The sequence below is a fragment of the Ostrea edulis genome, chromosome 5, assembly GCF_947568905.1.
Source record: "Ostrea edulis chromosome 5, xbOstEdul1.1, whole genome shotgun sequence".
Lineage (NCBI taxonomy): Eukaryota > Metazoa > Mollusca > Bivalvia > Ostreida > Ostreidae > Ostrea > Ostrea edulis.
In genome coordinates, this window is record NC_079168.1 from 51,480,252 (window position 1) to 51,503,674 (window position 23,423).

Genomic DNA, 23,423 nt, shown 5'->3' on the forward strand with positions numbered 1-23,423 from the left:
TACTGAATCTTTACGGTATTCTCATCTTACTCAAGTTCAACACATTAATTATATATATATATTGTTCGTGTCGTTGGTCACACACACACATACATTGTGTGTGTGTGTATATATATATATATATATATATATATATATATATATATATACTCTTACTAATGATCAATTATTTAATGATGGGTCGGATTAATGAAAAATAATTCAAATACTACAAAGCATAAAATAATTCTCAAATACTTCATACTTTATTCAAATTTATTATTAGTCTATCTCTAATTAAAGAAAGGATCAACTTCAATTTAAATGGGTCTATTTCAATAAGATTTCTAATTTAATTGAATCAATCTATATTTATTCATTGAATTTAACCTATCTTTAATTCGTTTGTAGATATGTTCAATAATTTGAAGATTGATCTTGGATAAAATTTCAAAACTAATAACTTAAATATGGAGACATCACGATTATGCATTATTCAGTGTAAAACTAGTTCATGATATGCTGTCTATTGATATCTTAGACAAATGGTTCAAACTAAAATGTATGAGGAATTCCATTGACAAGAAAATGTGACAGACAGACGGACGGATATATATAGATAACATCAATAATTTTCGAATAAAATAGATTCAGTGAAAAATTTACCGACTGCAAAAGATCACGAAAGAAAGTGCAGGTATAATGATAAAAAATACCCACAACAGTATATCCGGATTTATTATTATTATTATCATTGACTATTTTTTGACGTTTTCGTACACGGAATAATAAATTTCCACTGGAATGGTTTTTTTTTTAACGCATCCATCATAATCAACAAAACGTTTGATGTTATGGAGGTAATTCCCCAGCTTTGGTTATGTAAAATTACCTGGATGTAGGACGCTTCCACATAGCAACGAAAGCAGTGGTACATAATTTTAAAACTTGGACAATGTCTGGAGGTAAACATTTGTCAAAAGCTGAAGCAACTGAACTCGGAGAATCAAGAGAATCTTGGTGTGCGGTTGAAATGAAAAAAGAACAGGCCTGGTGTAGAAAACAGAGGCAACATTATCCAGAACAATTCAGTAGCACCGTGTTTGAGCAACAGGAATCTGGATATGAGCCTCGATGCACCTTCGACGTAAATGCACCAACACACAGAGAGCGTAGACATTTTCAAGATAAATGTATGTATCAATCATTTAATGAACAAACATAATTAAATATTTTATAATTAAGGAGTACATGCCATAACGACTCTTCCCAGTGTTAGACTCATTAGTCATTATCCAGATCTCAGATTATTTTTTAACCGTACGTATTATATACCGGAAATTGTACTAAATGTTCATCCTGATAGGAGAAAAGAAATATGTACAGTTGTCATTTCCAGTTAATTTTTTTAAGTGCATTAAATGCAGTTTTATATGAACTAGGACATACGTCACAAAATGTATATATAATTACAAAACTTGATATAAAGTCATGACACTGTAGCTAGTGCTATAAAAATGATGAACCTTGCCTCCAGGAAACCTGGGGGAGATTAGGTAGGGATAATTGGAATTTTTCTAAATTTTAAGACAGTTTAAACACACTGCACAATTACTGAAAGTGAAAACTAAACTGTACATGTTTTTGATCACCTATCTTCTCAACATTATCCAGAACCATTTTTAAGTAGAGTTATGGAGTATTTGAAATTTGGATATCATGTGTGTCCATGCAACACTGTGGCTAGTCCGAAATATCTGATGTTTCCCTGACACAGTAAATATCAAAATTATAAAAAAAAAAAAAAAAAAAAAAAAAAAAAAGCCAGGAAAACATCAGATATTTCGGACTACACTGTGGCTTGAATCGTTACAGCATGTGTAATCTTCTGAAAGGGAATGGCTGCAGACACCTATTAAAAACAAGATTTGTGGGAAATTTTTAAACTTTCCTCCATATCGTTGTTTATATGTACAAGTTTATGAACTATCATAAATAATAATATCAACATGCAGAATATTTTATGAAATGTGCTTAATAAAATATAATAAAAATGCTGATTGCAAATGTTATGCTGCACTTCATGTTATCAATAAATGATGAGGCTTTACATATATTGATATTTCATATAAATATTACTGACATGCAGAAGAGTTGAGGAGGCATCAGATTTAATTTTGAATTCAATTATATTAAACTGAATTCTAAGTGGATAAAAATCAGTTAATTTTAATTTTTAAGTCCTAAAATTCAATTCATAAAAGAACTACGAGAGCAGTTTGTCAGAATTTAAAAAGAAAAAAATACATATTTTTTATATTATAAATGTATTCTTTTATTTGCAGCTGGTTTTTATAAGCATGTATATTAACTTTATTCTAGGTCAATATTAGGCACCTGGTAATGGTAAAATGCTAAATCAGTGACAAGACAAAAATTCATTGCTTCATATATTGACACATTTCAGCAAAATTTCAAATGTACTACAATTTAGTGAAATGCATTTTCACTTGTATATATCTAGATGTATTGCATTAATATTATATATTTTGCTGTAATACTAATCATCTAAGTGTATAAATAACAAGTAGTCGAAATACAATTGCATGTAGACTATATTTAATAAATGGGAAAGAATGGAAGAAATGGGAGTGATGGGAATATATAAATTTTGAAGTTTTATTAAACTAACCAACAATTAGTGCTTCTAAAATGAGAAGAAGAAAAATAGAACAAGCTATAGAGAAATGGGATTATTTCATTGAGCTTAATTATATGAATATTAACTTATTTATGTAGTAATTTTAGTAAATGTAGCATGCATGTGCTTCACATTATGTATATAATGTATCAAATGAATATACCTTTAAACTATAGTAAATACAAATGAAAATATATGTACACAGTTCAAGCAAAAATGTATTATTATTACCAAGTATTTTAAAACTGTCTTTTCTTTAAATTTTATCTATCAATGATAGAGTATAACTAACCATTTCGTTAAATGATATCATATTTTGTTCTTAATTTTAAATCAGCTGCCTAGCTGTCATGTACTAATTGCAAAGTTACTGAGAACTTTTTATGATCTTTTTCAGATGATTGTCAGCTGAAAATTTAGACATAATTCACCAACTGACAGAGTGAGAAGCAATTCTTTGTGATGGTTGAAGTTGTGGAATTATTTTAGTTATGACTATGCTTGTGAAAATGGAAGTTTAAAAACTCCAGTTAAAATAAAACTGGTTAAATCAATTTTCTAATCACATTTCATTTAGATGTTTCATGAACATATTCATGTATTTGTGGATAGAGGTATTATGAAAGGACCCAGAGAAAGGCATTTGCAGCCCTAAGGCCATATTCAAACATTCTTTGACTGTTTTGAAATTCATTTATTTCCATGTTGAAATATTGTGAAAAAAAAAATGAATAATTATTTTCATCACAACTGATTCCTTTTTTTCAAATATGATATCACAAAGTTGGTGAAGTTATACATTTTCCTTGAAAATTGTCAAAAATGTAGACTTTATAGAAATCTTTTCAGATAGAAATCATGGGTTGTCCAAAATCATTTTCATATAAAATATATGCAACACACTGATATGATGATTAACGATCTTACCAATGCAGGCCGTAGTCCATATTTTCTGAACAAAAACTGCTTAGAATTATGGTATTTTTTGGCATTCTAAAAGAAATGGCAAGAAATGTATGCATTTGTGACAAAATTAATACAAAGTAAATTCCAAATTCCTTATTAAAATCATAATTTGTTTTGTGTACATATCCCACATACTTAACAACTTTATTGGAAAAAAACAACCTAACAATCCACAACTTCTATAATTAATGTAGTTCAAGATTTTAAGCCAGAAAGGGGATTGTTTTACTTTGTTTTCAAATTCATAGAGTATGATTGGTGTTCTGTAGATACTGCACTAGTATTATTTTACTTATATCTATATATCATGTCTTTTTATACCAATCAGTATTATGTTTACTTTGCACTTTACACTTTCATGTTATTCATCATATGCAGTATTTGATTATTGTTCAGTATTTCTGATTTGTTGCTCACATATCATGCAAGACTTTAATAAATTGTTTAAAATTCACCTACACTTTAAAATAGTTTGGTCAGTAGTGATTAGTGTAATGGATTAGGCTGCATGGCTATCAAAAAGTAATTTGTTCGAATCCCATCATTAAAGCTGATGGCATGTGTTAAAGTGTCCTCAGACATGGCTACAGAACTGTAGGTATTTGGGAGGGTTTATATTGTAGTGTCATTCCATTTATAGAACAGAGATATGAAAGTCTCTCCCTAATACATCAAAAACCTTTTTAGGTCTATGTATAGTATGGTGGCATATTTCTTCCACCACTTGTCTTCAAAGGTCACAAGGTCAAAGATTTTGTCAATTGAAAGGTCGATCTTGCCACAAGAAATACACATGCCAAATATGAAAGCTGTAACTCTTTTATGTTATAAAATATATGACCAAGGTTAAAGTTGTTGTTTTTTTTGGTCCAAAAACTAAGTCAATGCATGGTCAATGTCAAGAAATCTGGTATCATTGGAAAGGTCTTCCCACAAAACATGCACATGCTAAAAGTAGGTCAAAGATCATTGGGTGAAAGATTTCGGAGTCAATGGAAAGGTTTTGCTACAAGGAATACACATATACCAAATATGAAAGGTCTACCTCAGATAGTATAAAAGATGTGACCAAGTTAAATTTTTTTGACACACACAGACGGACAGGCCAAAAACTAGATGCCCCCAAATCTTCCATTCCTGGGGCATAAAATAAAAAAGGGGATGGTAGAAAGAAGAGAATAGAAAGGAGGGAGGAAATGGGAAGAGACTAAGAAAGGGGAGGGAGAGAAGGCCACACCCCAACTGTCCAATCTCCTCTCTAAAGTATTTGACCTTGATGTAAACCTTGGACCTATTCAGAATCCTTTTGAACTGTGACACAATTTCAAATACAGATTTTGAAAAATATTTAATTGGTACCAAAAATTATTACCTTCATCTTCTAAAATTTGTTGTTGTCCATGAAGTGTGAAATAGGAGTTTCATATTTCACCCTTGTGTTTCTTGTGGCAAGACATTTAAGCTTGGTACTATGATCTATACTACGGTGGCATAGTTCTGTCAACACTTGTCCGATAATTACTGTAGATCACTTATTATTTGCGAATGATTTAATTCCTCGTTAATTCGAGAGACTTGATGTTCGTGAATTTAAATATCTCGCGTTTATTTCTACTTTTGGCAAGTAAAAATTTATGCATTACCAACTGTCACAAAGGTTTTTTGTGGTATACTAGTATATATGTATGTACCGTAACATACATATGTACCAGCAAACATATTAAAAATCTCTTTATTGCCATAACGTTACCTGTGCAATTAGTAATCGATGCAAATAAAATCGAACTGCAATACAACTAAACACAATTTTAATGAACATATGTACAAAAGAATAGGCATATAAAAATCATTTGCAGTTACGTTACAAATCAATCGAATACATGTACGTAAAATTGATAACGGTACAATGTATGTCGTACACATGAACGTATGCTAGAATATTACGATTAGAAGCACGGGAGCAGATCTATTTGCGGAATAGAAGTTATTTTTAACTGTATTCTTGTGAATTATTGTATTCACGAATAAACACCAGACCCTACAAATGCAAAATAAAATACTCGCGAAAAATTAGTGATCGACAGTATGTTGACTTGTCAAGATCTTTATCGTTATGACCAAGGTTAAAGTTTTTCTTTTGACAATCAGGCAGACAGACCAAAAAATATATGCCCCAGAATCTCTGATTAAGGTGGCATAAAAAGAAAAAACTTTATGATAAAGTTCCAGGGCCATAAAAGTTAGATGAGCTCACTTTTTGTTCCTTTTGTACAAGTGAGCTCATCTGGTTTTTAGTTTTATGTTCTATATATGGCTCTGGGACCAGATGTGCAGAACAGCAAAGTTATCTTTGAAGTTTCTGTATGAATATTTCTTTAACAGCAAGAAAAAAACAATAATGTACTTGATGCATATATATGTAATTTCATTTTTAATCAATACATACTGAATATGAACTCTTGAGGGTCCTTCCGAGAATTTTGATGAATAGAAGTATACATTCCTATATGAACAAATAAATTGGGCTCTATTTGATAAGCTGTCAGATTTTTGCTTGTTATAAAATCATAAATTGCAATGTCTGTATGATGACGATTGTTTTCACCAGCTAAATAACTTAACAACTGAGGAATTACCCATCTTGGATAAAACATGGCTGGAGTGCAGCAGCCTGGTGATATGTTTAATGAATAAAACTGAGATGCTATTCTGCGTAGTTCAAGGACATTTTGTCGATCTAACAACAGCACTACCAATATAAAATATACAGCACCAAAAATAAAGTATAAGTATTGTAAAGATGTCTTTTTCCTGAAGGCAAAAACTGCAACAAAGCACCCAGCTCCAACCATTCCAATGGCTACAAGTTCTAAAATTCTTCTCAATTCATTCGCAAAACCCTGCCATTTAGGTGGATAGTACAGCTTAATATAAGCAAAGTTTGTCATTGGTGGGTTCCTGAATAAGGTTAACCACTTTAGCTTGAAGTTCACAACATCAAGTGCCATAGGCAGAGGAAGTGTGTCATCTTCCATCAGTAACACATACTCAGGATTCATGGAATATGCCATTTCTAAACAAAACATGTAGTCTATAGTTTCTTTTTGGTAGGTAGTGAAGTGATTTTGCTGTAGATAAAGTGATATGTGAGGGCTGGTGTGAGGTATCCTGGTGATATTCTTAAAGCGATAATGAGCTGGAATATACTTTTCTAATTTCTTCACTTCCTCATGACTGTTCACATCTTGATCGACATTGCAAATGAATAAATATTTTCTTTGAAAGTGTTTATCTTCCTTAAGTAATTTATCCATTCTTGCTACAGACTGAGTGAGGTATCCTAAAGTTCCATCCTTTCTCTTGACAGTAATAACAGCCACAACTAGGTCAAGATGACCCAATTTCTCCATATTGTGGTAGAATTGCTGTGACGATTCAGCATGCAAGGAAGAGAAATAGGCAAGCGATACATTGTAACGCCTTGAATTGAGGAGTTCTGCTTTCTCTGAAATATCTTTCTCCTTGTTGTAGACATAGTAGAATTTCGAGAATGGTAGTTTTATACACAATGGAGGTATCCACAATGTAAAAGTTATCACAAACAAGATGGTCAACCACAGGAGACTCTTTATAGGCCTCATCACCAGATCTGAACTGCATCCCTGTGATCACTGCGTGCTGATTCTTTTGGAGCCCACACAATTTTGCATCCTAAAATGAAATTGAAAAATTTGTTTACTTTCCTCATTAATTATCAAGTCACACAATTTTATCAAAATTCATGAAAATTAATGGTAGGTATGAATGCTGGGGGAGGGGAAGGAGAAACTGGTATGGTTACAGGCTTTCATAGACCAGAAGTCAGCAAGGTTAAAATGGAAAATAGTTCACTAAAGTGTAGCTATTTTTCTAAACTTGGGGATGAATATTTTCATTTTTCAAGAATTGTTGTAGTAAAATAATTGGGTATTTATTCATTAGAATAAAACAAACTGAAATTCCCATTATGCAAGACTAATTTGTGCCAAGTTTGGTTTAAATTGGCCATGTGGTTCTTGGGATAAGAAGTCTAAAATATGAATAGTTCACGAAAGAAAGAAGAACAACAGACTGATCAGAGATGCTCAATTGAGTTTTCAGGTCATGTGAGCTAAGAAGAGACCAATAGGCCACAACACTCAACCGTGCCCATACTTCCAATAGTATTTCTAGGTTGAATCACTTAATTACAAAACATTTGAATAGCATATTGATCACCCTATAAAGTATAGGGGTGGTCAAATAAATACCACTGTATTCAAATGAGTTCCAAACATTGCCTGAAAATGGAGTAAAGCAGAGTTTATGTTTTCTACATATCAGTCATCTTAATAATTTCACCAGTCCAAACAATGACACCTGCTAGTCAATGTAGGGAGTAAACACATGTTAGTTTTAAGGAGGAATAATACACCAGAGAAATCTGATGTGGATGGAAAGTGGAGAATATGTTCACTTTTGAAATTGAAAGTTTTAGTAGAAATAATTTGGAATTTTTTTTTAATTCCTTACTAGACTCGAATTTTTCTTTCAATAAGGTAAGGTTTTCAATTACAAAACATTATTGTGCATATCTTCCAATTTTCATCCCAAACAATTCTCTTTGGTGTATTGTACATCCTTAAAATGAACAAAAATATATCTCAGAGAAGGAAAGAGTCCTAGCTTTGATAGAACTTTGCAAAAATTCTGAAAAGATTCTCCAGAATTGATAAATTATTTCCACGCAATTTTCAGACATTGTTTGTTTATAGTTTTAACATATCAAAGAAGTCTCTATGAAGTCTGCTTGGTGTCTTTTAATGTCTGCCTCCCCTCTATGGAGTCTGATTCTGATTAGTATTTCTATATAATTCAATTCTTATTGTACTCTAGTCTCTGATTGGTTGAATTCAAATTGAGGAACGCAGGTTATTTTTGTATAACCTGGTCTGGTATGAGGACACACCCCCTTGACAACCAGTTGCTGGAACTACCTTTTTTTCCTCTCTAAATTTACATTGCAGCACTGTTTTGGGCCTTTAATGGAATAGAAAAGTCAACGTCTGCACTAAAATACTTGGTTTAATACAAAGATTGATTTCTCGTTGTCAATTAGCATCTAAATTTACGCAAATCACTGTTGTAAAACATCTCTCTTTGTATGATGGTCGAATAATAGATAAAACCAAAGATATCATATTCAAATTAATGATTTACCAAGTTAACATTACCCTGTTCATTTTGAAATACATTTCTCACTGGGGAAAGGGTGGGGGGGGGGGGGGGGGGGGGGGGGGGGGGTTGCTTCATTGCTTGATCCACCTTTCAACAAAGCAAAGAAAAATAAATAAAAATCAATATATGCACCCAGGGGTGCATAAGCCAAGTTGCATGGGATACATTGTAAAGTCAGGAATGATGTGGCATATTTATGATTGTGAAGAACTAATTTCAGTTTTAAACTTTTCAAGTTACTGTCCAGAAACCATATTTGTGGTCACTGTGACCTTGACCTTTTTTCTCAAAAATCAATAGGGGCCTTGTTTTGCTGGTATCCAACACTATAACCAAGTTTCATTTGATTCAAATTAAAAATTTTCAAGTTATTCTCCGGAAACTAATTTTTTGGGGGGGAATTTTAAATCTATTTTCGGTCACTGTGACCTTGAGCTTTGACCCATTTTCTCCAAAATCAATAGGGGTCTTCCTTACCTGGTACATAACAATATCTTTAAGCATCATTTGATTCGGATTTAAACTTTCTGAGTTATCATCCGGAAACCAAATATTTCTGAAATTTTCATTCTATATTCGGTCACTGTGACTTTGACCATTGACCTTTTTTCTCCAAAATCAATAAGGGTCTTCCTTACTTGGTACACAACAATATATCAAAGTTTCATTTGATTCGGATTTAAATTTTCTGAGTTATCATCCGGAAACCAAATTTTTCTGAAATTTTCATTCTATATTCGGTCACTGTGACCTTGACCTTTGACCTTTTTTCTCCAAAATCAATAAGAGTCTTCCTTACTTGGTACACAACAATATATCAAAGTTTCATTTGATTCGGATTTAAATTTTCTGAGTTATCATCCGTAAACCAAATTTTTCTGAAATTTTCATTCTATATTCGGTCACTGTGACCTTGACCTTTGACCTTTTTTCTCCAAAATCAATAGGGGTCTTCCTTACTTTGTACCCAACAATATCTCAAAGTTTCATTTGATTCAGATTTAAACTTTCTGAGTTATCATCCGGAAACCAAATTTTTCTGAAATTTTCATTCTATATTCGGTCACTGTGACCTTGACCTTTGACCTTTTTTCTCCAAAATCAATAGGGGTCTTCCTTACTTTGTACCCAACAATATCTCAAAGTTTCATTTGATTCAGATTTAAACTTTCTGAGTTATCATCCGGAAACCAAATTTTTCTGAAATTTTCATTCTATTTTTGGTCACTGTGACCTTGATCTTTGACAAATTTTCTCCAAAATCAAAAGGGGTCTTCCTTACCTGGTACCCAACAATATATCAAAGTTTCATTTGATTAGATTGTAAACTTTTCTGAGTTATCATCCGGAAACCAATTGTTGACGCCCAACCGCCCACCAACCCGCCCGCATCACCAAACCAATAGCCGAGTTCAACTTCGTTGCAACTCGGCTAAAAATCATACATCTTATTTTTTAATTAGATGACGTCAGTCACATTGACATTTGGATCACGATTTGTCACTTGTTTGTATATTTTCTTGTGTCAGATTTACTATTTGCGACATCGTTGCATGCCAGGGTAAGTTTTCATGTTGTAGAAATCTTCATAGAGTTACATATGTAAAAGCCACAAATTATCGCATTTTCTGATGTTTGATGACTTATTTTGGGTAGGCCTTAAGAATACAATATCCCGTATTTTCTCAATCTGTCAAGAGTATGAATGACTTCAAAGTCATTCTTTAAGGGCAGTGAAAAACGCATTGCATGCACAGCCTACACATATTTTCTGTCATGACGAACTTCAAACTTCCCCTTCAATAACTACGTTTACAATATTTTGGTAAATAGGCTCTGTAGAACTAAGATGGCCGCCTTCTAAGCTATATGCTTCGTCGTAGTTGCCAAGTGAATCATTGTGCAGCTCAGTTGATTTGTATTTTTCGAATTTATGTACATTTTAAAAGGTTAGTACCTTTGTCTTTTGCATTAAATTATAAGGAATGACTTTAATTCTGGGGCATATTATACGAGTATAACCTGGTTTGGGTCAGTTTACGCTTTCTTATAATCTGCTTTTTAAATTAAGTTAAAGTCATTCCTTAAATACATGTAGTGATTGTCTTCTCTCTATAGTGTCTGTCTTCTCTCTATAGAGTCTACTCGATGTCTCTCTATAGTGTCTGTCTTCTGTCTATAATGTCTGCTCAATGTCTCTCTATAGTGTCTGCTCAATGTCTCTCTATAGTGTCTGACTTTTCTCTATAGTGTCTGCTCAATGTCTCTCTATACAGTCTGCTCAATATCTCTCTATAGTGTCTGTCTTCTGTCTATAAAGTCTGCTTAATGTCTCTGTATAGTGTCTGCTCAATGTCTCTCTATAGAGTCTGCTCAATGTCTCTCTATAGTGTCTGTCTTCTCTCTATAGTGTCTGCTCAATGTCTCTCTATAAAGTCTGCTCAATGTCTCCCTATAGTGTCTGTCTTCTGTCTATAGTGTCTGTCTTCTGTCTATAGTGTCTGCTCAATGTTTCTCTATAGAGTCTGCTCAATGTCTCTCTATAGTGTCTGTCTTCTCTCTATAGTGTCTGCTCAATGCCTCTCTATAGTGTCTGCTCAATGTCTCTCTATACAGTCTGCTCAATATATCTCTATAGTGTCTGTCTTCTGTCTATAAAGTCTGCTTAATGTCTCTCTATAGTGTCTGCTCAATGTCTCTCTATAGAGTCTGCTCAATGTCTCCCTATAGTGTCTGTTTTCTCTCTATAGTGTCTGCTCAATGTCTCTCTATAGAGTCTGCTAAATGTTTCTCTATAGTGTCCGTCTTCTCTCTATAGTGTCTGTCTTCTCTCTATAGAGTCTGCTCAATGTTTCTCTATAATGTCTGTCTTCTCTCTATAGAGTCTGCTCAATGTTTCTCTATAATGTCTGTCTTCTCTCTATAGAGTCTGCTCAATGTTTCTCTATAGTGTCTGCTCAATGTTTCTCTATAATGTCTGTTTTCTCTCTATAGTGTCTGCTCAATGTTTCTCTATAATGTCTGTCTTCTCTCTATAGAGTCTGCTCAATGTCTCTCTATAGAGTCTGCTCAATGTTTCTCTATAGAGTCTGCTCAATGTCTCTCTATAGAGTCTACTCTGTCTGTCTTCTCTCTATAGTGTCTGGTCTGTCTTATCTCTATAGTGTCTGTCTTCTCTCTCTAGTGTCTGTCTTCTCTCTATAGAGTCTGCTCAAAGTCTTTCTATGGTGTCTGTCTTCTCTCTATAGTGTCTGTCTTCTCTCTATAGAGTCTGCTCAGCTCAAAGTCTCTCTATGGTGTCTGTCTTCCTTCTATAGAGTCTGTCAATGTCTCTCTAGTGTCTGCTTAATGTGTCTCTATAGTGTCTGTCTTACCTCTATGGTGTTTGCATAGTGTCAGTATCTCTATAGTGTCCATATATACAAGTCTCAGAATAAATATAGAATATATGTACTATCAAATTATTTGATAATGATATAATTTTATTTTTTCAGTCTGGTTACTGTCCTGAAATGATGTAAATATTACATGCATGTTTGTATATTTTATCAAACATTCCAGATGCCCTGTGGTCAATTATTACAGATTTTAATGCACATCCTGGACAATGTTGGTTATCAAAACTATACTCTAACAGTTCAAGAAAATCATGTTATGTATAAACTATTACACAAGCACACTTGGAACTTTGATATCATAAATAATTGACAAATACATGTACAATGAAATCAGATTCATTTGATGCACTTGGCTTGCAATTTGTTTCGATCCCTGGGAATTGATGGTTAAAGGGGCATGGACACAATTTAAATTGAGAATTTTCAAATTTTATTTTTCCATTTTTAATGTTTACAATGCTTAATTAAGGTACAGTCTTTTGCCCAGTTCCAGATCATTGCCAGTTCCGAATCACTTTGTAATTATCATTAAAAAATACTTAGTTCATGAAATGATTTTTACTTAGAAAGGTAAATCACGTTGAAAATGATTACTGAGGGATACAAAACTGTTGTAATTTTTATCCAACCCAGGTTTATTACTTGTCACACTTCTTTAATACAATTGGACTTCGATATCTTGGTCACTTACACGCTTGGGAAAAAATCGTGCTGGAGGGAAAAGTTGTCTGTAGCTAAAGAATAACCAAGTTTTCTGCACAAAAAAATAAATGCATTTAATTGATATATCTTTCAGCAAATGCATCAATAAATACTTCTTCAGTGAATGCATTATTGTAGTTGAGATGCCTTACCAAAGAGACACCATCTGCTTGTCCAATTCCGGATCAGTTGTGTCAATTAACTACTGTCATACGCGACTTGTTGAACTTAGTTTTAAAGTTTGAGCAATATCTCAGTTTATATTAAATGCACTGTTGGATTTATAGATTGAAGTAGTGTTAGATATAATACGCACACATTTTTTTTTAATAAAGACAATAAACTATTTTTTTCCCTGAATACCAAAATGGATAATCCCCTCCCGTAAATACATTTTAAAATGAAAAAATCGGGGTAGTAAATATACTATGTATTGCATGTAGATTTACATCTTGAAATTGATAATTAAAAAGTATACTGTAGTCAATTCAATTTTAAGCATATTAATATACATGTATGACTGTATTATTTTTTCTTCCCAACCTCGTCAACTTCACAAGAAAATGCCAAAGGATTGTTATCCCGGGTAGATATAACATTAGATCATAAACACACAGAGAGAAAGATAATTATTAATGTTGATTAAGAGAATTTTGAATGCCGCAATTTTGGCTATGCCAATGCCTAAATGTGAAGCTTTGAATATTGTTCAATATATATAACGTTAATAATGTAAAGATTAATTTAAACTAGTGTTTGATTTGATTTGATTTCTACAGAAACTAGGTATATAATCAGTGAAATAAACATACACACGTACTGATTTAAAGTTTCGGACCGATTGAAAGTCGGATCGGGTCAGTGAAAGTTCGAATCGGCCTGCAGTCGTTTCAAACATTTCCGTGATTCGGAACTGGCAGTGTGATTCGGAACTGACCTATGAACACGGTTATGGAAAATGTAAAGGCCGGTGATATGGTAACGGGACGTTTTGCTCCAAAAGACGTTTCGTATTGAGACGATTCACACTAGGACGGTTCGCCCCCATTTGCGGTGCGAAACGTCCCATACATTTTCCAATTACTTTGGTTATTATCTATATAACTACATATCTAAGAAGTTTTGTCTGATTACATTTGATGTTAACATATATAGACAGGCATGATGCTAGTCCATGTATGCCGAATTTCCTCAATCAAATTAGATCTTAATTTTAATTAGTACTTGAGTGTGATTGAAGTTTCCTTTTGATATACATGTATAAAGCATTCATATTTAATGATATTTACTGATACAAATGTCTGGTTGGACAGAGCTGCTTAAACATTTTATGGATGATTTATGCAGGTCACATGTTCAAGTAATACAGAACATTCAATTTTTCATATTTCTTAATCGAAATTATACATGTATATCCAGTAGTGGATTTAGGAGGGTATATCTAAGGAAATAATGATCTCTTAATTAGAAAAGCAATCTTTTTTTCACTCTCAGAGAAATAGATTTACAACTTGGAACAAATTCAAATGTTAATTTGGTATGTTGAAATATAACACAACACCAATTTTTAAAATCACCTATATTAATGTATCTGGTGTTGTATATGAAATTTTCATATTTTTGCATTGGCAAAAATATGATCCATAAACCCGACTTTTTTCTGAGCATCTCCAAATTAATATTGATCCAGGCAAACGCAATTAATTATAGATGCAAATTAACTTAATATCTGAAGTGGTACCACCATCGCGGTAGTTGTCGTTAATCTCGCTTAGATCACTTACCTAGTTTGTTATAATTATAATTCCTCATGTTTGATTATATTTCTAGAACATAGACTATTAACTTAATTTTTAATCAGTATGGATATTTATAAACATTAATCTACAAAATAAAGAAAACTAGAGCCAAGCTCGTTGCAAAGCAACGAGAGGTCTTCCGTCGGAGCTGTATGACATAAAAACCTTAAACTTGACCATATGTCTTTGGGTCAGGTCCTAATGCAGCCTAGTTAACATAAAAATACAGGAATCGTACATGAGTATGTGTGTGTGGGATCTAACTTTCGCCTTCTTTCCCTCTTGATATGTTATACGTAACATCACCCCGGGAAAAACTATTTGAAATACTTATCCAGTGATTTTACAAAAGACGAATACAAGTTAAGTTTTTAGAAAGAAAATAATCAACTGTACTGTGACAGGAAGATAAGTACTGTAACGATATAAGTAGTTTGGCTACGCTGGCGATTCTGACTTCTCGTATGTACTTATGAAATAGTTTGAGAATTTAATATATATCATTGAAATGAAGCTTTAAAGGTGTACTATAAATTTTTATCGTTATAGGTGTTTAAAGCTGTATGACCCGATGTCCATGTATTTTTTTTTTGTACATAATTACTTTAAAGCAGATTAATTACTTTATAAAGTTATTAACTTTCCCTTAATTACATGCTTGAAAACCTCTGCATGTAAAAGAAAACAGTGCGAATATTATTTAGAAAGTAAATATAGTGGCTACATATATAAATCATCCCATAATAAATGTCTATAAATAAACCCACGCGCGTCAGGGGAATCCCAACATGATGTATTAACTCATACGCAACTGTCTAGTTTTAAGACTGAAAGAGCGTAAAACAACGAATTACTAAAAGGTATTTGATATTTTTACACAGATAATACCATCGATGATCTGAAAGTTTGAACTGGTCACGTGACTGTCACTTGAAATGGCAGAGTGATGCGATTATTTGTAAACATCGATTTTTAAAAAATCAAATTATTTGGGTTAAAACAGGTGAAATAATTTATGATATGTCGTACAGTCTCATAACTACATACGTGCGATGATTTAATAGCGTTTTTACGAGATGGAAAAAAATATTGTAATTCGGACCATACAGCTTTAATAAATTTATACTACTCAAGTACATGCGTGTATGATCTCATTCCACGAATCAGTCTTTTGAGGCGCGCGTGTATGTGGGATTAAATTCTTTCAGCATTTAACTTTTCAGTTCCAATAATGAAGAAAAAATTACTATTTAAATTTATGGCTCAGGACATACAATAAAGGTTTATAGCTGTTACCAATATTTTATTATGCAACAAAATTATGATAGCATAATATTCAGACTGAAGAGAATGATTCATCGAGTTTGAATTATTTATACATACAAATCAAATAAATTGCTCTCAAATCTTGAATATTTTATTAAACTTTAATATCTATCTGCGTAAATACATGTAGGTATATTATGTACACAGTGCGCACAGAAGTCGCGTATGAATTTCACGCCAGGGGCACGTGCCAAAGTAAGTTATACGCATATTTTTCCCCCTTCACCTACCTAATGATACGGTTACCTGTTTGTGGGTCAAGCTTTTTACTCATATATAACACAATACTCGAGCAAAATATTATGTTTATGAGATCAAGAAGATGTTAAAGAACAACTTTTCCAGCAAAAGCCATATCGAAATATTTACCGTTTTTGAGTTATAAAGCGAAAACTTTGAAGATCCCCAGATCCCTAATTTAAGGGGCCAGCCCCTTTTTAGGGATATAAAAAGAAAGCTCTTAACATTTTGCACAACTTTTGTTCTACACATCTTAACAAAATATTTTTAGTTTAAAAGATACAAAGGAAAATATGCGTAATTTTTTGCTACTTTGGGCGTCCTAATTTTTTAACCCTGTCAACCACCATTTCGAACGCTGTAATCAAAAAACAAAAAACGATGTGCACAACTACAATGCTCCTACTTTTCATTTTCAACGCATTTTCTGCTCAAGCTTATACAGTCTCGGAGCCTTTGTCTGGAAACCAAAGCCCCTAAAATTTCATTCAAAGGGGAATAACTCGTGAACAGAAGGGAATTTCTGAAATGTAGTACATGAATTTCAAATCGTTCTGTAAAGTTTATAAACCCTGAAAATTTGAGCAAAATCCATGCAGAAATGAGCGAGATATGAGGCTTCAAAGTTAGCGTCTAGGAAAAAAAAAAAAAAAGAATAAGAATAATCTTAACCAGCACAATCAGTAGAAGGTCTTCCGTTGTTACGGAAGACCTTAATAAAGACAACCATCAATGCAAGTTTAATATTCCTTTTAACATCTGAGTGCGAGTCATCCTAGGGCGAAATGTCTCGGGTGAATCATCTCAGCACGAAACGTCCACAAGGGTGAAACGTCCCTTATTCGGTGATATTTACCATGATTTTCAAGTAATTTTAGTTATTTTTCATTTTAGTAACTTCTGATCTTCTCACAAGACGATTAAAACCAACAGGATCTTCGTGGATTATACCACTAGCAATTGTTAATGAAAATGTGATCCGGAACTAGGCAAACGACTAGGTTGACTTCCTCATGTTTGCTGACCATTAGAGATGTATCTCTAACAGGTTGGGAACACTTCCCCTATAGCAAGATATTCTCGCTAAAACGCAATTATCCCTCTTTAGCAAGAAATAAACATTACCACCAACAGGTGTTTTTGCGTCTTTATTGAAAATAATGTCAAATCCTGTGCAACGCTGAATAAGTGCGACACGCACTCAACATGATGCGAATTGTTTCTAAGAAATTGACAACATAGTCATGAAATTGCATGTCAAAGTTGCTGCATAAGAGGGAAGCAGTATGAAATCCAATACACATCGTGAGTGTTTTTGTTTTGATTAATATATTTGCAGAAGTATCACACATTTTAGCACTTTTTCTTCTTTTCACGTGAAACACGAAGAGATGCATTCCACGGGTGTTTTTCTCGGTTGTACGGGATATATTTATTTTCGCTAGAGAGGGATAATCGCGTTTTAGCGAGAATATCTCGCTAAAGGGGAAGTGTTCCCAACCTGTCTAATGGTCAGCAAATCTAAATTTTTAGTATTAAAATTTGTATTTGTTAAATAAATACTTACCTTTATAAATTTAGATATTCACCTGCTTGCAGTCTTGTATCGGAAAAAAACCATGTAAACAAAAAAGCACCCTTCGTGACCCGCCACCTCTGACATGCTCAGAAACCAACATCCGGTATCATCTATTCTTTGACATAAAACAAAAAATTAGAAGGGGGATGAAGGGGAGGTGGGTTGGGACCTCTGATTTATAAAGGTAAGTATTATTTAACAAATACAAATTTTAATACTAAAAATTTAGAATTTATCACAATAAATACGTTACCTTTATAAATTTAGATAAGCAGAATTCAAAGTAGAGCTGAATCCCCCTGAGATTGGCAACTAGGAGGAAAAACCACTTTTTGAGCTGAAACTAGAGGTCCAAGCGAGAACAAACTGTCACTATGAAGGGGCATAGATCTATAAAGGTAATGGTTATAAAAGGTACTATCAGACCTCCAATAACCAGCTGACATGATTTCCGACATAGAGGAGGAATTGAAAATAGCCCAGGAGCAAGACAAGGCTCTAATTTCATGTGCCTGAACTTGAACACGAGACAAGGCTTCTGGAGATGAAGATTGGTAAGCCATCTTAACAGTCTGACAAAGCCAAGTAGAAATAGTCTTAGCCGAAATATCACTTAGACCTTTCTTAATAGGAATGAAAAGTCTAGTAGAACCAGAAGGTCTGAGCGTTGACGAAACAGAAATATATTTCTGAAGAGTACGCACTGGACATAAATCCTGATTACCTAATGATTTAGGTAGAGCAGGAATAACAATAGGTCCAGAACCTTTGTCTGATAACTGATTCTTGGCTAAGAAAGATGGATCTGTCAACAGAGTAACTGAAGAATTATCTGCAGAAAATCTGAGACAAGAATCTGCAATGGAGAAAGCATGAATCTCACTCCTTCTACGACCAGAAGCTAAAGCTAATAAAAAACAGCACTTCAAGGTCAAAAACTTAAAGGGAGCTAAAAATAAAGGTTCGAAAGGAGGAAATTGTAAAGTCCTAAGAACCAAAGCTAAATTCCAGGATGGAACCAACCTACGTTGTCTAGGTCGTTCCAAACAAAAATTCTTGACCATGAGGGACAAGAACTCATTCTTCCCAAAATCAGGACCTCCTGACAAAGCTATAGTTCTAGATAAAGCTGAACGATAGCCCTTAATAGTAGAGGGAGAGAAACCTTTGTCTTCAAACAGATAGACTAAAAACTCAGCTAACTGTTGGACAGTAACTGCGAGAGGATCAATTTCCTTTGAACGACACCAAGAACAGAAGATGTTCCACTTAGAGTCATAAATTGCTCCTGTAGATTTTCTGACTGAACTAGAGATACGTTTGGCTGCTCTGTCAGAAAAGCCATCCTGTCTGAGAGATTCCCTGACAGTAACCATGCGTGTAGATGGAGGTTGGAAAGATTCTGATGAACTTTCCTGCCTTTGAATTGAGACAAAAGATCTTTCCTGAGAGGAAGAAGAATTGGTCTCGCACAACACAGTTGAAGAAGATCTGGAAACCAAGATTGTTTTGGCCATGCTGGAGCAATAAGAATGGTCTTGCAAATTTCTACCCTGATTTTGTGTAAAATCTTGGGAAGGAGGCGAAAAGGAGGAAACATGTAAGAAAACATCCCCTTCCAATCGAAAGACATTGCATCCACTGCTAAAGCTTTGTTGTCTGGAATCGGAGAGACAAACGTTGGCAGTTTGCAATTCAGATGTGTAGCAAAGAGGTCCATATGAGGACGATCCCACTTGAGACAGATCTCCTGAAAGACTGCTGGATGTAACTCCCATTCTGTATTCACTGGATGCAGTGACCTTGAGAGAGCATCCGCTACTAGATTCAGATTGCCAGGAACATGCCTGACTGACAAGCGAATTCCCAGGGAACGGCAAAACAACAGAATTTCTTTGCACAGAAGGTAAAGAGACTGAGAATGTGTGCCGCCTTGATTCTGCAGATAAGCCACTACTGTTGTATTGTCTGTGGCTATCATCAGAGATTGACCCTGAACAAATTGGGAAAAATGTTTCAATGCCAGAAGAACAGCCCGTATCTCCAGTAAATTGATGTGTTCTGTCAACTGGAGACCGGACCATATACCTGATGCCTCTCTGCCTTCCAGGGTAGCTCCCCAGCCTGTCAGAGAAGCATCTGTAAACAGGGTCATAGAAGGAACTGGGGGGTCTAGCGAGCAACCTATCATAACATTCTCTCTCACTGACCACCACAGAAGATGAGGATACAATCTGGGAAGAATGGGAATAACAGCTTCCCACTGTTGTGAGGCTGGTACCCAAAATTCCAGAAGATACCACTGAATGGGGCGAATATGAAGACGACCTAAAGGTATTATGTCCATCAGAGAAATCAGAAAACCTATCAGTTGTAGAAACTGGCAAGCTGAAGCCTGTTTGGCTGAAAGTAGTTGATCCAACAGATACTGAAGCTTGAGAAATTTCTCCTCTGGAGGAAGAACTATCCCAAGATCTGTTCGAAATTGTTCCCCTAGGAAAATGAAACTCTGACTGGGAACTATCTCTGATTTTCCCCAAGAAATAAGGAAACCCAGCTTCAACAGAAGATGAATAACTCGATGAGTATGTTGATGAAGAAGGTTGAAAGAAAAATTCTTGATCAGAGAATCGTCTAGATATGTATGGATGAAAATGGACTGGGAGTGTAGATACGCAACCACTGTTTGAAAAAATTTTGTGAACACTAGTGGAGCAGTAGATAGGCCAAAAGGCATTGCCCTGAAAGCATATACCTTGCCCTCCCAGACCAGACGAAGAAACTTCCGATAAGCCGGAGCTATAGGGACATGAAAATAAGCATCCGTCAGATCTAAAGAAGACGTCCACATCCCTGTATGGAGAGAGGTTCTGATCGACCTGTTGGTCTCCATTTTGAAATGTGGAATCACCAGATACTGATTCAGAAAAGAGAGGTCCAACACAGGTCTCATTTGTCCATTCTTTTTGGGTACAAGAAAGAGACGAGAGTAGAACCCCCAACCTAGAGGTGGACTTACTTCTTCCAATACATTCTTTTGGAGAAGTAGAGACACTTCCTCTTGTAACAACAGATTTTTCCACGGGTCTCTGGTCATAGAAAATTCCAGAGGAACCGCAGAGAGGAGGCTGTTCTCGAAATTGAAGCTCTAAACCCCTCCGTAGCACAGAAAGAACCCATTTGTCCGAAATGAGACGGGACCAATGAGGAAGAAAAAGAGAGAGGCGTCCTCCCACAGGAAGATGAGGAAAGGGAACACCTACTTCCTCGGAAAGAGTGGATTGTGCTACAGGAGGGGGGGGGGGAGGCATCAAAACTGAGATTTCTTACCCTTGGCTACTTTGGGTTTTTTTATTATTAGAACCAGAAGCCGATGGGAAAGAACGATGCTCATTATTTCTCTTAAGATTATTTGAACCTTGCAGAGAAGAGCCAGATTTAGTAGAACCTTGCGACTTACTTCTAGAAGAGTCTGATTTAGAAGAACAAGAAACACGCCTAGAACTACCATTGTTGAGTTGTACATCTACTTTAACAGTAGGAGGTTCTTTGTGTAATTCCTCTTGTAATTTGCGTAAAGAGATGCCAAATAACTGCTCTTTATGAAGAGGAGAAAAAAGTAGGTTGTCTTTAAGAAACTCAGAGACGTTAGATTTTTGAAGAATCTCTTGTCTCCTAGCTAAAGAAAAATTGGCAATAGTGCCAAGATTCAAGAGCTGAGAAATGCAAAGACATCTATCTACTTGGAGAAGAAAAGAACGAACATCATCAAATTCTTCGCCCTTATCTTTAAGAGAGGCACCTGCAGCAGCAAGAAAGTGATCCGCATACTGTAAAGCTGCGGCAACACCCCAAAGATTGTTCTACGACCTAGAATAAGAAGTCTGAGATAACTTGACCCCCTCAGAAGACTTAGCACCAAGAAGATTGGAAAAAGTCTTATCAAAAACAGGTTGAGATTTTCCCAAGGAAACATCATGAATATCAAAATACTTCATTCTAACCTTACCAGGGAAAGAAGATGTACTAAAAGCCAGATTTTGTCTAACTAAATTAGATGCCTTATTGGAGGACATCTGATCGTCGACAAGATGAGAATTAATGGAAGCCAATGCAGATTTAAAATGACTAGACGCGGGAAAAGAAGCATACGACTTAGAAGAATCTCTCACAAGACCAGAGCAGGACTGAAAATCAGAAGGTTTGTGAGAACTCCTGGGAGGAGAAACTAAAGAATCGGGACCTGACAATTCTCTACGAATTGCGTACACTTTAGCTTTCAGAGTGAGATTCTCTACCGGAAGTTGCTCCTGAGAAAGCCCAACTTCATCGACTGAAGGAACCGGAGATAGGCAATTATCACTGAGAAAAGATGCCTCTTGACTACTGGGAGCCAAAGATAATGAGTCAACCTCCTCGTCCGCTTTATTATCAAAAGCGGGCCGAGGGGTGACAAGAGCAGCCCCAGGAACAGTGGGGGACGTAGCTGATTTGCATTCAATCAAATCTAGTCTACGTTCCACTGTCATAAATTTTGAAGAAATAGAAGCCTCCAGTTTCTGAATAGAGGAAACCAAACATTTAATTTCGTCCTTATTGGAGGATTCCATTAAGTTTGGTTTACTAACAAAACCTTGCCCTGTCCACACAGGTTGAGTCGAGTAGGGATAAGGTGGCACAGAATACATGGGATGAGGAAATCTAGCTGGCCACCTAGACCGATAAAACGTCTCCCTACGATTACCCGAAGGAAAACTCTCTGGGCGAGAACTAGCCACCGGACTACCAGGAGGTCGCGTAATAGTAGATGTAGCTCTAATTTGACCTACCGAAGTAACCGGGGTAGAAGGAATTCCTGGGGAATCCATGATATTCCCATAAGAAAGAAAAGGGTCAGATTCCATGGGACCAAAACTCCTAGAGTCAACAGAGTCCCAGTACTGGCCCTCTACAGCAATAAAAGGTAATTTAACATTTTCACCTTCATTCGCCATAATGCTTAATAATGTAATAAAGTAATAACAAAAACTACCATGCAATACTTAGCCAAAATTAGCAAGTAGAAAAAATTCTTTTCCTCCTCGAGAAAAACGTGACTGCACTCCACAACGGCGGAAAAGAAAAGATGATACCGGATGTTGGTTTCTGAGCATGTCAGAGGTGGCGGGTCACGAAGGGTGCTTTTTTGTTTACATGGTTTTTTTCCGATACAAGACTGCAAGCAGGTGAATATCTAAATTTATAAAGGTAACGTATTTATTGTGATAAATCATGAGGAAGTCAACCTTCAATGTCACACACCTGGAACCCGCAAGGAAAGAGGAAGAGAGGCTGATCTTTACAAGTAAACTCACCCGTTTTGTAATCAGAAAAGGCTATAATTTACATTCTTTCAGTCTTTGCTCACCCATCATCCATCATCGACCTGACCGGTAGGACAGTGTGCCGAAGAATAAATAGATCGGGTGTGTTGTTCC

The 23,423-nt window shown here is 35.0% G+C and overlaps 1 protein-coding gene and 1 long non-coding RNA gene across 8 annotated transcripts; one reads left to right on the forward strand and one right to left on the reverse strand.

Moving 5' to 3' along the window:
- Positions 1 to 2,361: 2,361 nt before the first annotated feature.
- Positions 2,362 to 4,100, forward strand: LOC125652664 (uncharacterized). Its single transcript, XR_007361634.2, has 2 exons — positions 2,362 to 2,459; positions 3,078 to 4,100. It is a non-coding gene; the product is annotated as an uncharacterized LOC125652664 (long non-coding RNA).
- Positions 4,101 to 5,437: 1,337 nt separating this feature from the next.
- Positions 5,438 to 23,404, reverse strand: LOC125652658 (post-GPI attachment to proteins factor 4-like). Of its 7 annotated transcripts, none has more exons than XM_056164748.1 (4): positions 22,979 to 23,024; positions 18,200 to 18,258; positions 17,935 to 18,056; positions 5,438 to 7,357 (listed from the first exon to the last, which is right to left on the reverse strand). In XM_056164748.1, the coding sequence occupies exon 4, from the start codon at positions 7,285 to 7,287 to the stop codon at positions 6,082 to 6,084; it is 1,206 nt and encodes a 401-aa protein (XP_056020723.1). In that variant the 5' UTR covers positions 7,288 to 7,357; positions 17,935 to 18,056; positions 18,200 to 18,258; positions 22,979 to 23,024; the 3' UTR covers positions 5,438 to 6,081. The 7 variants fall into 7 exon arrangements, with proteins under 7 accessions (XP_056020723.1, XP_056020722.1, XP_056020721.1 ...); XM_056164747.1 differs by having other exon boundaries at positions 18,200 to 18,289; positions 22,979 to 23,010; XM_056164746.1 differs by lacking the exon at positions 18,200 to 18,258 and having other exon boundaries at positions 22,979 to 23,072.
- Between the last annotated feature and the right edge of the window lie 19 nt (positions 23,405 to 23,423).

What these genes read in the sequence shown, in the direction of transcription:
- LOC125652658 (XM_048882010.2), bottom strand. Translation starts at nt 7,287, where the DNA reads ATGAGGCCTATAAAGAGTCTCCTGTGGTTGACCATCTTGTTTGTGATA.